General features: G+C 36.0%; 1 gene segment (V, D, J or C); it reads left to right on the plus strand.

Moving 5' to 3' along the window:
- The first annotated feature begins 200 nt into the window (after positions 1 to 200).
- LOC128647121 (T cell receptor alpha variable 3-like) lies at positions 201 to 841 on the plus strand. The segment is given in 2 exon segments: positions 201 to 234; positions 489 to 841. Coding segments are annotated over 2 exon segments (387 nt in total).
- The last annotated feature ends 13786 nt before the right edge of the window (positions 842 to 14627 follow it).

Consider the following 14627-nt stretch of genomic DNA (forward strand, 5'->3'; position numbering starts at 1 on the left):
TTTGTTAAAATGTTAAGACTTTGCTGCTATTTTATTCTGTAGCAACACAACAGAACTGTCTTGTAATCACAAGGCGTTTACTTTACATATTTACTTAAGTCTTCATAGAGAGGGTAACAGGAAGCATGAGGTTTAGAGACAAATACTTGTTCATTTTGTAGTCACTGAGAGCTGAAACACTGAGAGTTGAGCAGTCAGAGATGGGCTGGATCTTCCTTGTTTCACTTATACTTGGTACGTTCATAATTAAATACATTTTTGGTAATTTTTTAAACTTTTTAGTCCAAACATCAGGGTCCTGTAAAAATATTTCCAATTATCTGTGTTAACACATTTTGTTATTACATATTCAATAATATTATGACAAAACTAAGTTCTGCTCATTCCAATCATTTACGTGGCATTTAGAACAGTGTTTGAGTAGTACCGTTATTTATTTAGCACATTTTAGTACATTTATTTATTTATGGACTTATTATTTTTTTCAGTATGTGGAGCATCCCATGGCCAAGTATTTCAACCACCCCAGATCAGTTTATTAGAAGGAGATCCGGTCCATATAAAGTGTCAGCAGAATGTTACTAGCAAGGAAATGATGATGTGGTACAAACAGGATCTCGAAGGAAGCCTTGGGTTTCTTGGCACTGGTTTTGAAGGTTCTGTAGAGGCTGGAACATTTACTATGACATTTAATCCAAATGAGAGGTCCACCAGCCTTAAGAAGACTCATGCAGAGCCTAGCGATGCTGCTACTTATTACTGTGCAGTGAGGGACACTGTGGTACCAGATGAATCTGTAGCAGTTCAGAAACTGAAAACATTTACAATTCACAAGTGCTGAGTAAAGCATCTGTTTACCAAACTGACCTATTTCTGCAGTTTGCCTGCAACATAGAACCTGAGACTATACATTCATTTGTTTTATTCCATTTTAATGTAACATTTATTCTTAACTTTATTCAGTGGGTACAATGAATTTATAATACTTAAGAAAATTTAACAAAACACAAGTGTAAACCATAAAAAAACCTTGGACTTTTGCCTTTTTACACTGGAGTTGTATGACTGTTTACATGGCTTTGCTTAAATGTTAAAGCTCTTGTGCATGCTCAATTTGCATGTTTAAATCTTTTGAAAATATTTTAAAAAATATTTTAATTGTAAAAAGTAAAAAAAAAATATATAGCTCAAATCCTATTTTAAACTATATATAACTGTTATAATTGAATATTGTCATTTAATTGTTAATTTATAATTGCAATAAGTGTTAGAGTTTGCAATAAACAATTAATTAAAAATGGTTGGAAATTCTTAATTGCACACATCAATATTATCATTTAAGTGAAAAAAACAAAAACAACATGAGATTTATATATAATAGGCAGTAATCATCTATACAGAGTTTTCTGTCAGTTCTTAATTTTATTCTGTCTGCTTGTAAAAACCTACTTGACAATCAAATAATAGCATTAATTCTCATTGGCTATGTTTATGTGTGTAGTGTGTGTTTAGTCGGTGGTAGTACTAATGGTCATAAGACATTTGGTCATAGAACATATGGTCATAGCCATATGGTCTTAAGGAATTTTGGGCATAAGGGCTTTTGGGCATAAGGACATATGGTCATAAGACATATGGTCATATGACATTTGGTTATAAGACATATGATCATAGGACATTTGGTCATAGGATATTTGGTTATAAGACATTTGGTCATAGGACATTTGGTCATAGAACTTTTGGTCATAGACATATGGTGATAGGACATTTGTTCATAAGACATATGGTCATAGCACATTTGGTCATAGGACTTTTGGTCATAAGACAAATGGCCACTATTGCTCATAGCAATATCAGGGCTCAAAACTAACTTTTGGTCATAAGACATATGGTCATAGGATATTTGGTCATAAGACAAATAGTCACTATGGCTCATAGTAATATCAGGGCTCAAAACAGACTTTTGGTCATATGACTCTTGGTCATAAGACATATGGTCATAGTAACATCAGGGCTCAAACCGGAACCAGGCCCGGGGCTTCAGATAACATCACCGCACAACTTTATTTAACACTGACAAATTCTCAGTGATAGAGAGATATGGTCATAGAATATTTGGTCATAGGATATTTAGTCATAGGACATTTGGTCATAGGACTTTTGGTCATAGACATATGTTGATAGGACATTTGGTCATAAGACATATGGTCATAGAGCATTTGGTCATAGGACTTTTGGTCAAAGGACTTTTGGTCATAAGACAAATGCCCACTGTTTCTCATAATAATATCAGGGCTCAAAACTGACTTTTGATCATAGGACTTTTGGTCATAAGACATATGGTCATAGGATATTTAGTCATAAGACAAATGGTCACTATTGATCATAGTAATATCATGGCTCAAAACGGAACCTTTACTAGAATGTTAGCATCGGCATGGAGCCGACACTAGCAATCCCTCTCAGGTGCTAGCATTGACTCCATGCCGATGCTAGCCCTCACTGAGGACCTCCATCTTCCTCTATCCAGGTGCATTAATGCACAACTTTATTTAACACCTACAAATGGTCAGTGATAGAAAGATATGTGCCACTGCTTAGATGACTGTATCTCAGACATCTAAGCAGCTATGGACCCCCAAGACCCACCATTGAAAAGATTAGTGTTAGGGTGAACAGAATAAATATAAAACTATTTACTTTAAAAAAAATTAAAACAATTATTAAAGGGTCTCTAAAGGCACATAAATAAAGATAAATAAAAACTGCCTAGACCCCACGGTATTAATTTCCCTAAAATAAACTAATTCCTTTTTAAAAGAAATATATAAATTTAAGTATTTTAGCTAAATGATCACAGTGATAACCATCATTACCACAACGATAACCTAAGAAAAGTGACATTCTCTTTTCCTATAACAGGGCTCCACAAATTCCAGGCACCATGTCACCATGGGTGTTTGTCAGCCCGTGCAATGCTGCTGAACCCGGCCTGCAGAACTCCTAAATAGAACTCCTAAATAAGACAAGTGCTGCTTCAGTTACAAAAGGTAGTGCATCTTGGAGGAGATTTCTATCCCTTCTAATGGCTATTCAGCCAATGTGCGCCTAGCAGGCAGACTGTGGGACTGCTTGCTATGCACTCAGGCTAAAGTGCATTGCAAGTAGTCTCACAGACTGCCTGCTGTGATTGCTGTTAGCAATCACATTCCTATCATGCCTGGGCAGCCAGTATATGTTGGAATTTCTACAGATTTCTACAGCATGTACTGGCTGCCTGGGCATGATATGAGTGTGATTATTAACAGCAATGTTAATGTCAAAGAGCGCTGCCATGGAGGAAAAAGAGGTAGCACTGGGAGTGGGCAGGCTCTACTTAATGTAGCTCACGGTGCACAGAGGGGGCCTACTGGCATATTGGGGAAGCCATCAGGCTTCCTTTTAATTTAAACTCACCACAGCTCAGGCTGCACTGAAGATACAAAATGGCCACACACTTTCCAGGTTTAAAAAGTCGGCCACAAATAAAAAACAATTATCATAGAGGAAAACCTGCACAGAAAGGCCTTTAAGTTATACCTGGTGGTGACATACCATGCTGCATGGGGCCCCTCGTGGGCCCCCTCCTGGCCCAGGCCCTTGGGCATGGCCCGGGCACCCGTATGATCAGTCCACCATTGGGCCTGGCTAGTAGCTCAGGACTTGAAATTTGGAGCCTTGGTAATAGGAATATAAAATAGTATTCTTAGTTTATCAAAACAGTCTCTGCTAAATGTTTTCCAACTGTGTGCACTACTGAAGTTTACTATAGCTCCCAGAATTCCCTGCTTAGCTAACATAACCAGCAGCCAATTAGTTGGGAGAAGAGTTGGGTATATTTCATTTTAGCCATCAGTATAAAGAGGTGGCAGATTTTCTATTGTGAACTAGAAGGACTACAAGTCGTTGAAGCATGTGTAACTGCAGTAGCAAATCAGTAAAGAGAGATTTGGGATTAGATTTAACAAGCAGCGGATGCTGCAATCTACCCCCAAAGTTTCCGGCTTGTCCGACACCTCTTAGGTGGTGGGTTTCAATCATACCGATACGATCCGATCGGGATGATTGACACCCCCTGCTAACGGCCAACCGGCCGCGAATGTGCAGGGGGCTGGCATTGCACAAGCATTTCACAAGAAATGCTTGTGCAATGTTAAATGCCGACAACGTTTGCTGTGGGCATTTAGCGATGCCGGGAGGACATGATTCTCTGCTTCAACGAATCATGTCCGTCCGGCATTTGTTAAATATACCCTTTTGTTGATATTTTATATTCTTCTATTGCATCTAGAAATAGCAAAACATTCTTAGACAAAGTGAAAAGGTAAATATAGTAATGGACTTTACTTCTAAATATAGATAGTATATATTGTAAAATAAATGTCAAATCCAAGTTCAGTGCAGGAAAGTTTACATACTGTACTAACAAAACATTCTAAGTACTAAAATATTTTTACCACCATTTGCAATTGGTTAGTAAATTATGAGCAAATTTTATATGTTTCTTCTTCACTTTTTCGGCATGTAAAAAGCACATCAACTTATAATAGGTGCAAATAAAAAATAACATTTATTTTCTACACAATAATGTAATGCATGCGCTAAAATGTTAGCACTGGTGTACTGGTAACATGCACACTAAATAAAACTAAATGGACAAAGTGCAAAAAGGGAAAAAAAGTGCAAACTGCTCAATGCTCTTTCTTTTACCCTATTTTTTTTTTCAGTCGTTTTGCACGTCACCCTGTATACATTATTGTTAATATTTAAACTTTAAGGTTCAATTATTGCTTTAGGCTTGATAAAGAAGGGAAGTACCTCTTCAAAGGTCTTCTGTAGAAATTTACAGATAGTCCAACATAGAAGATATCATTATACACTACTATATTCACATTTGTATTCATACTATTGGAGTAGCAGAGCTCCATAAAAGAGATTCCAGGATCAAACTATGCTGCAGAGTTTGCAGTAGGGATTCACTGAGAAACATTGTTCTCAACATACCTCCAGCTTCTTCCTGATGACCCTGAGTTCACTGAGAGAACCAGATTCAAGCAGCTTCTGCTCATGTGACAACGTGTACATGTTCACAGGAATTGGGAGCTAGCATGTGTAAGCATCTCAATGCATTTCAAGGGCCCTATACTTTTTTCTCATAGAAACAACCAGGGAGAGTGTCAAAATGAGGGTGTGACATGGTTCAGAAAATGGATCTAGGATTATTAGTCAAAGGGCTTTTGGTCTTGGCAGTGCCCCTCCTATGAACAAAAGTCCTATGACCAAATGCCCTATGACCAAAAGTCCTATGACCAAATGACTTATGACCATATGTTCTATGACCAAATGTCTTATGACCAAATGTCCTATGACCATATGTCTTGTGACCAAATGTCTTATGACCAAATGTCCTATGACCAAATGTCCTTGTGACCAAAAGTCCTTATGACCAAAAGTCCTTATGACCATATAGCTTTGACCATATGTCCTATGACCAATAATCCTAAATCCATTTAGTCTGACTTCCACTTAAACAACAGGGGTTTTGATTTTTCAGTAAACTATTGCAGCTTTATTATATGTACACAAATAAGAAAGTGAAAAAAGGAACAGTCTTATCAAGCATACCTAGTATAATCAGATATAGTTGTAGAACATGATCATCACACCATACTGATAAAATATGAGTCCACAATTTATTAAGTGTAACCTGTCCATGAAACTAATGTTTTGTGGAAAAACTTGTCCCAACATTGCAACTTGTGGAATGTGGATTGTGGATTTGATAAAGATTTGTACCTGCCCCACATTACAAATGCAAGTTTTGAGATTAGCTTCATGATAACCATGACAGCCATATTTATCACTTCTAGATGTATAGAATGAGTTAAGGATATTGACATAAAAAAACATAGCAAACAAATAATAAATAAAACTCTGTGTATTAAACAGCCTTCTCTAACATATGCAAAAAAGAAAACTTAAAAACAATTAAAAACATTAAATTAACATAAAACAAGAAACCCATGTCAGCTTTGAAATTGTGAGACACTACTATGAGATGAGAAACTTCACATGGGCAATAGCATATTTATGAATTCTGCATGCCAGGCCCAAGGTGCAGGTGAAAATGCCTGATCACACTTCTAGAATGCCTATGGCCTGCCCCTGTGAACACCTTTTGTTCTAGCCAACAAGAACACACATGAATATTTTACAGTTACAAACCTAAACATGAATCAGTGGGCCATTATGTTTCTTAAGTGATTTTTTTCACATGTTTCTAGCAGTACACATTTGATGTACAAGATATCATGTGCTAAGCACCGCACACAACTTTAGAAGTTAAAGGAAAGAACGCCCACTTATGAAATGTGGGAAAAGATAGTTAAAACAATGTTAAATTAAAATTATAGACATTATTTCCCTACGAGACCTTTTGGCAAACTCATGAGTGTCTATGAATCTTCAGCATTGTTAACAGGCTAGGAGCTACTGAAGTTCTGTATTACTAGTTAAATTGTGTTTTTACATTAGTTGTGGTTGGACCTATATGTGTAGGTGAATCTGTTTTGGATAAGGTTGCCCCTTTCCTTTCTTATATTATATTTTATTCTAAGAAACCTCTGTGAGCTATCTAGTACACATGTATGTTGACCAAGTAGCCTAGTTTTTAATATTTATAGTGTGAGCTTTGCATGACATTGTCATTTGCATCACATGAGACATCACCAATGACATCATTGTACAGTGAAAAAAATACAGACTAGGCCCTCCACCACACAAGTGGCTGCTGAACCTGTCTTTCTCCAATAAATAATTGCCTGTCTCTCTCACACACAGCAACCTCCTCCTCCCCTGCTGTACCTCACACAGCCATGTTCTCTCCCTTATATCCCCTTTTTTCTCACAAAAGCATCCTCCTCTCTCAACATTCATTGCTTCATCTGCTAAGACTCTCTCCTTTAGACCAAACCCTGCTCAACCTCTTTCCATCACACACCAGCATCTTTATCCTCTAGTTGCTTTCTATCTCATAGTTTCCACAATCTCCAAAGTCTCATCTTCCCCCTTGTTTCCTCTCATATACATTGCTTATAGCTTTTACATTGTTTCTAAAGCTTTACCTCAACCTTGCACCCTTTCTGTTACACAAAGCCTACTTATTTACACTGCCCTCTACCTCATACATCAGTCCCTGTTTACCCTATCAGACCCCCTCTTCCCCATATAGTCCTTTACACCTTTTATCCCTTGCATACAGATTTTGCTCATAATGCAAAAACATTTATCATATTATCAATCTTAATACTAGCGACCACTTTTCTATGAGTGTTTTATTTTAAAGCTAATATCTACATTTCTATTCAGATCTGTAAACATGTTTACAAATATAGTTTTGACTGTACAATGATGTAATGTCTGATGTAATTAGTGATGCCAGTGGTGATGTCATATGTGATGTCACTAATAATGTCATGTGTGATGTCATCATGGATGTAATTGATGATGGCATGCTAAATTCTTGACGGGAATGGTGGGGAGTTTGACTTTTGCTTGGGATCTTCAACTTTCTCATTAATGTAAGTTTTTCCCAATTACTATATATATATATATGTGTGTGTGTGTGTGTGTAATGTAAGGGTCCCAGATTGCAGTGCTCATAGAAGGGAGGAAACATAAACAGGAAACAATTTATGGTACAGTATGAAATTACTAGTAAATAGTGTAGCACAAAAAATTAGAATAATGCTCACCTTTTTTTACCTCAATCGTGTGAGGTATGTTGAGAGCGTTGAGGGGATTTAACCCCTATCTGTGTTAAAGCTGATAATGCCTCTGTGACCTGTTGGAGTATGGTGCTTCTTCCTTTCAATATCCTTGGAGTATGTTTGACTTCTCCTCTATGAAGTATGGTATCTTTTGCCTTTTGGAACAAAAAGAGGTATGACCTCCAAAAAAAGTACATATAAATAGCACTCAAATTCTCTTTGTGAATGTTATTAGACTGAGTAATGAGTGGCGGATAAACTAGGACAATTAAAATATAACTTTTATTGGGACTTTAAAAATAATGGCAGGACGATACATTTAAAAATACAGGAACGGCGATTAACTTAAAACGGCACAAGAGGAGCAGCAAGTAAGATATCCTCTAAGAGATAAAACCTTAGGACTATGAATTATTAGCAAGTCTTATTGGTAAATAGACCTAGGATGTCATCTAAATCCATAGTCCTAAGAATAATATACTAATAAATATATCTGGTGGTGAGACAGGGACAATCCAAATTATGGATATAGGTCAAGTGTAATAATAAAATCATGCAACAGTTTTGGTGGTTATGGTATATTGTGGTATACCATCTACATATATTTAGATGATTAATATAGTATATGGAATATAATTCAACTTATCCATGACTTAGTTGGTTTTGCAAACAATATTTCAATTTCAACTAGAATAAATAAAGTTGTGCCAATAGGTCAATAGATTCCTTATGAATAAAGCTATTCCAAACTTAACAATGTAAATCTAAGAATGTTACCACTAATATTGAGGGGTAGCAGATACTTTGATAATTTAACAGGATTAAATATGTACCAGGTTCAACCGAGTGATAACAAAGTACTTATTATAAATAGTAATATAATTGCTGCCGGTCCCTATATTGGATGACATATAATAATTTTAACTACCCAGGATTAAATATGTACCAGTAGTACTAATGTAGATCTGCTACTCAATTATATTCTGATGCATAAAAAATATACCAGTTTCCTTACTGACCATATACAGATTATATTTATCCCAGGTTCAACCAAGTGATAACAAGGTACTTATTATAAATAGTAATATAATTGCTGCCGGTCCCTATATTAGATGACATATAATAATTTTAACTACCCATTACTGAGGTCTGAAATATACATCTAAATACTGAAATTACAGAATAAGAGAAGTTAAAGTTAAATTCTTATAAGTATTGATTTTTAAGTTAAGTTCCTGGGGTTACAACAACAAATAACCGGAGCCCATTAACTCCCAACCTCCCCTGACATGTTTCGCTGAGAAACTCGGCTTTCTTATTAGTAAATACATTGGGATACCAATAGAGACAACAACTCTTCTTGGGGGTCCAATAGTCATCATCATTATGATAATGGTACTCAGGGTAGAGTCCACCAGAATTACGACAAACACACTTCCCATAACTATGAGAATAGCGGCACACACAATCGAATTGGGAGTCACAGCTATGAAACAACTACACATAATAGATATGAGCCACTCATAGGTCAAGACCCCAACCATACACCCATTGCTCAATACCAAGAACCAATAAATCAAAGAGATGAAAGACCATCAACCTCAGGGAATGCAAATAACCATTTTTTAGGGGACAGACTCCTATCTCCCCTATAGAACAGGAACAGACCACCCTCCCCCTCCTTCAAACAACAAAAAAAGATTGTTTCCAAATGAGGGAAAACCCTCAAAGAAACAGAATTATTAAAACTAAGAGAAGGGATTTTCAATCTTTCGACCCATGAATTAACTAATGACGAAATTAGAATTCTAGGTAGGGGTCTATCATATTGTCCTCCAAATGAACTGAATCTGTTTAATTTATATGTAGATTTGAATGCATTTACCAGAAAGCTCAACTTACAAAGATATTTTCCAGCAAAACATCTTAAGAAAAAGAAATTGGAAGGCAGTCACATACTAACAGATACAATGGATCCAAAAAGGTTGGATTACATTCCTTATACCCAAACAGATGATATATCTAGTGAGTTATTTGAACAAGTATTACATATCCCTTTTGCACCTCCCTCTTCTTTTAATCCACCTAAAGAGGAATGCTCTTATGTTGATTTGTATCAGCAATTAGTGATGGAGGATATAAAGAAAGCTATAAACACTGGTAAACATAATCAAAAGAAATAATGGCCTAATGAACAAAGAACTCTTGATACCCTCATGAATAACACCAGTCTGCTACTTCGCCAAGCAGATAAGGAAGGGGGCATTGTGCTGCAAAACTATAATGATTACATACTAGAGGCCAAACGGATATTATTAGACCAGGACTATTATAAGAAACTTACAAATGACCCGACCATAGCTTACAGTAAGACACTTAAAACAATTATCCTACAAGGTTTTGATAAGGGAATATTAAACAAAAAAGAGAAAGCATACCTATTTCCGGACCACCCTAGTGTCCGCTTTTATTACCACTTGCCCAAGATCCATAAGGATTGACAGAAACCACCAGGGCATCCAAACATAGTGGGGATAAATAGTTTAACAGATCGGTTGTCAGAGTATATTGATTTTTATCTTCAAAAATATGTTGTAAATCTTTCATCATATATACGTGACACTACCGATCTGTTAAATAAACTTTAAAATTTTAGAAAAAAAGATGAATATGTATGGTTATCATGCGATGTGGGTGCCTTGTACTCAAATATAGCCACACATTGGGGATAGAAGCGGTTAATGCTTATTTGGAGAGCGATATATATATTTACCTTCTATTCAACAGAATTTTATACTAGAACTGATATCATTCATCTTGTCACATAATTACTTCCAATTTTTGGATGAATTTTTTCTGCAAATCAAAGGAACGGCCATGGGCACCAGGTTCGCCCCCAGTTTTGCCAATTTATTAATGGGCAAATTTGAGGATAGATACATCAATCAATCTAACTGGAGGGGGAACCTGGTGTTCTATGGCCATTATATAGATGATTTGATATTTATATGGGAAGGGTCTCCGCAATTAGCCCAGAAATTTGTAAATAGCCTTAACTCAAACGATATGGGTTTAACTTTCACGTCTAATATTCAAATAGACAAAATACAATTCCTTGATGTTATCCTGGAATGGAAGATAGATAGTAGTGTTCTGTCATCCACATAATTCAAGAGTGTAGACAGTAACAACTTTCTGCATTTTTCAAGTAATCACTTAAATGGTTGGAAGACCAACAAACCTTATAGCCAGTTTAGGCGAATCAGAAGGAATTGTGGAACTATAGAATTGTATGACACCCAATTGACCATTCTAATAAATAGGTTCAGAGAAAAAGGCTATCCTAGGAACTTGATCCTGGATGGATACATCAAAGCTAGGAATATCGATAGAGGGCTGATTTTACAACAAGCTCCTAGGTCCAAGACTACAAATCAGATGGACATGATACAAAGTCCATTTATTGCCCAGTATAATTCAGGGCACAAAATTATTAGGGAGATACTAAGTAAGCATTGGCCCATTGTATTGAGGGATCCATACCTCAAAGGAAATCTCGAGAATAACCCAAGAATGATTTTCAGGCGTGCTCCCACTTTAAAACAAAAATTGGCCCCTAGTAAAATAGTGGTTGTCAGAGTATATTGATCGTGAATTATCAAGCTATAGATAGTTGATGACTTCCATCACCATACACTGTAGATTAAGCTACAAACTATCATGAGTGTAGAGTTACACACCATAGACTAGTTAGAGTGATACGATCCTCAATCTTTTAACACAAGGTTAACTGAAACAAATAAACATCCTCCTTATAGCTATTATTAGCTGGAAAAGTTTTATCAATTACTTTTTTTTATCTGCACTTTTTCACTCATTAATATTATTATTGTACTTATTGCATAGTTTTAGCTATCACAGCACACACTCCTGGTCACTTCATCTGAATTGCACTAGCACATTACTAGTCCCCATACACAACCAACATTAGTTCACTATTAGATGGCACAGTACACACATAACACAGTACTTTTCCACACTAGCTCGCACAATAATAGCCAATACATATTGAAGTAGGTTCCTAGATATATTTATAACATAGGTAACACAATTTCACTACATAGTTATTACTTATTTATATTTATATATCATGTTATTAATTTATCGTTTAAACATCTTTATTTTGCTTATTAGCACATACGGCACTACACATGTACATTTACAGCTTTATCTTATTTATTACATTAATGACTCTATCACTAATTTAGGGCACACTATTATTTTCATTATTAAGAACAATAGCATTATTCATAATATATATCAGCACACCTAGTACTACGTGATTAGGCTACGTCCTGATTTGGGGTTTCAGCAATACACAACCAATCACTGTGAACGAAAATTTCACACTAATACGGTCATAATACGAACCGTTTCTGATCTTTCATTGCAAGCTTCACCTCACACGTTATAGGGTCTGCACCTTATTATTGGTTAAATATAGTGATGTCATTTGGAATAGGATACACTGATTGGATAGATTTTGTAAAATGGAGAAGTTTATCTGATTTGGGTTTGTATTTTTTGCTGATTGCAGATAATTGTGCACCCAGCATGATGAAGACTACTTTCTACCAAATCAGACTTTACGGACGCTTACCAACTATATTATAGTTTTCTCAGTCTCCCATGATAACTATTTGACTTGCCAACTCACACATTCTCCATTTTGATTGTATATGCCGAGCGGCTCTTGCAGGGCTGGTTTTGTAGCCTACTTATTCAACCGGAGTACTCATGTCACCTATTTTACTCTTTGCTGGTGTGTGTATTGGGCTGCATGTGTCTCCTTGTTGCTTAGATCGATGACACTTGGGCTGTCCCAAACAATATATTCTCTGGACAAAATGATATATATTTAGATTGGCTCATATGTTTGTTATGATCTGTGGTTATTCAATTAGCTGTTATTTGCTGTACTACATGATGTCTAGCCCTAAAGTCTATCATAATGTCTCCCCACATTTATCTATGCATAGTATAATGCACCCTCATGGTAATACTCTTTCAGAGACTATCTCCATTATGTTATGTGCCTTTGCATCATATCTAAGTATTCTTATAGTCTGTAGTGGCGATATGAACTCATGTACCTACCTCTTCTTGTCACATATTATGCACAAGACTGTATACCTATATTGTTTGTGTTTTTCTCAGGTTATCCAATTTTATACTAAGAGAGATTGTAAGGATCTCATGAAAATGCAAAGCACATACTTTGACTCAGTCTGTATGTATTATACTCAAATCAGAGTTTTTTTTGTAAAATTATTCTTGGTTATGTCATGCTCTTACTATGATTCTTCCTCCTTCCTATATATTCAAATACTCCCCTATAGTACTATTAATATATATTTAAGCCTACTAGAACTATTATAAATATTTAGTCCTCAATACTCATTAGTTGAGCTATCTAAGGCCTATTGGTAAAACTCCATTATACTTCTTATTAGATATATAGCTATACCTCCCATTTGATTATTAATGGGCATATGTAGCACTACTACTTTCTATATCTAAGCTGCAGGACTACCTCAGGCACACAGCTCACTCACGCTCATTATAAAGGGGAGTACTTTGTTGCAGTAACCTGTATCTGTTCTTTCTGTATTTTATACCTACTCATATAACAGGTGCAATCAATCCATTAATAGGTTGTTGCATACTAGCTGCTGGTTTTGAATGCCTACCTGTTTGTTTTTATATCAAACCATTTATTGAACTGATGTCAGATATATGTATAGATAGTATAGCTAGATCTGCAGCATAATAACTTGCATATACTCATAATTTGGAACATATATCCCTTCAACTGATGTTCATAAGATGTCATACAAGAGCTATACCGATTATGGTTGAGTTTTCGGTGAACGGGAGTGCCGCACTACTTTACATTACTAGCACATAGGTGCATATACTAGTGACAAAAATTAGTTCCATGCTACGATCTGGCCTGACGCCATTGGAGTAAGCAGAGTTGTATTGCTTATCTAGCTCCTATTAGCTCCGTAACCCCCCATGGACTGTACTGACTTTACATTTTTCCCCCACCTGTACTATTCCTTCTATCCCAACTGCGCGGTACATAACTGCATAGTCTAGTTAGCACAATATAGATTTCTGATGGTATAAGCTATAGCGTCAGTTCCAACTACTATTTAACTACGAGATACATGGGCAAGTGTTTATTCAGGTGGTCCATAATGCTCCGTCATAGAATTTGTAATATTAGACATAATACTACACATATTATACTGCCACAATACTTCTACAAAGATGTCCCTCATAGTTTCTTTTTTTTTTTTTTTTTTTTTCAAAAGAGCTTTATTGAGAAAATAAACTTACAGAAAACAATTAGTTCACTTGCAATGACAGATACTTTTTTCTTTCCATTTTTTTCCAACATAAACAATACTAATAGCAGCTATGCAAAACAGCCTGTGAGACTCCAATTACACGGGGTCCCTGTGCATTAGATAGAGAACAACAATCTGCTAACAGTTGAGTGTCAATCAAGATCAGGAATAGTGATTAGCTCTTCACTTACATATTTCAAAAAAATTCCAATAACTAATGACATGTCTTTTACAGTAAAGACATGATGCTTAAATGATAAATACATACATAGACAATACAGGTCTAAGATATACAGATATACTAAATATTACCCGGTTTGCCGCTCAGTGCCTTTCTTCCAGCGTCCCTAACCCCCCGTCCCTCATAGTTTCTGATGTGAATTCATAATGTACAGTGGGAATC

This window comes from Bombina bombina, chromosome 2 (genome assembly GCF_027579735.1).
Source record: "Bombina bombina isolate aBomBom1 chromosome 2, aBomBom1.pri, whole genome shotgun sequence".
Taxonomy (NCBI): domain Eukaryota; kingdom Metazoa; phylum Chordata; class Amphibia; order Anura; family Bombinatoridae; genus Bombina; species Bombina bombina.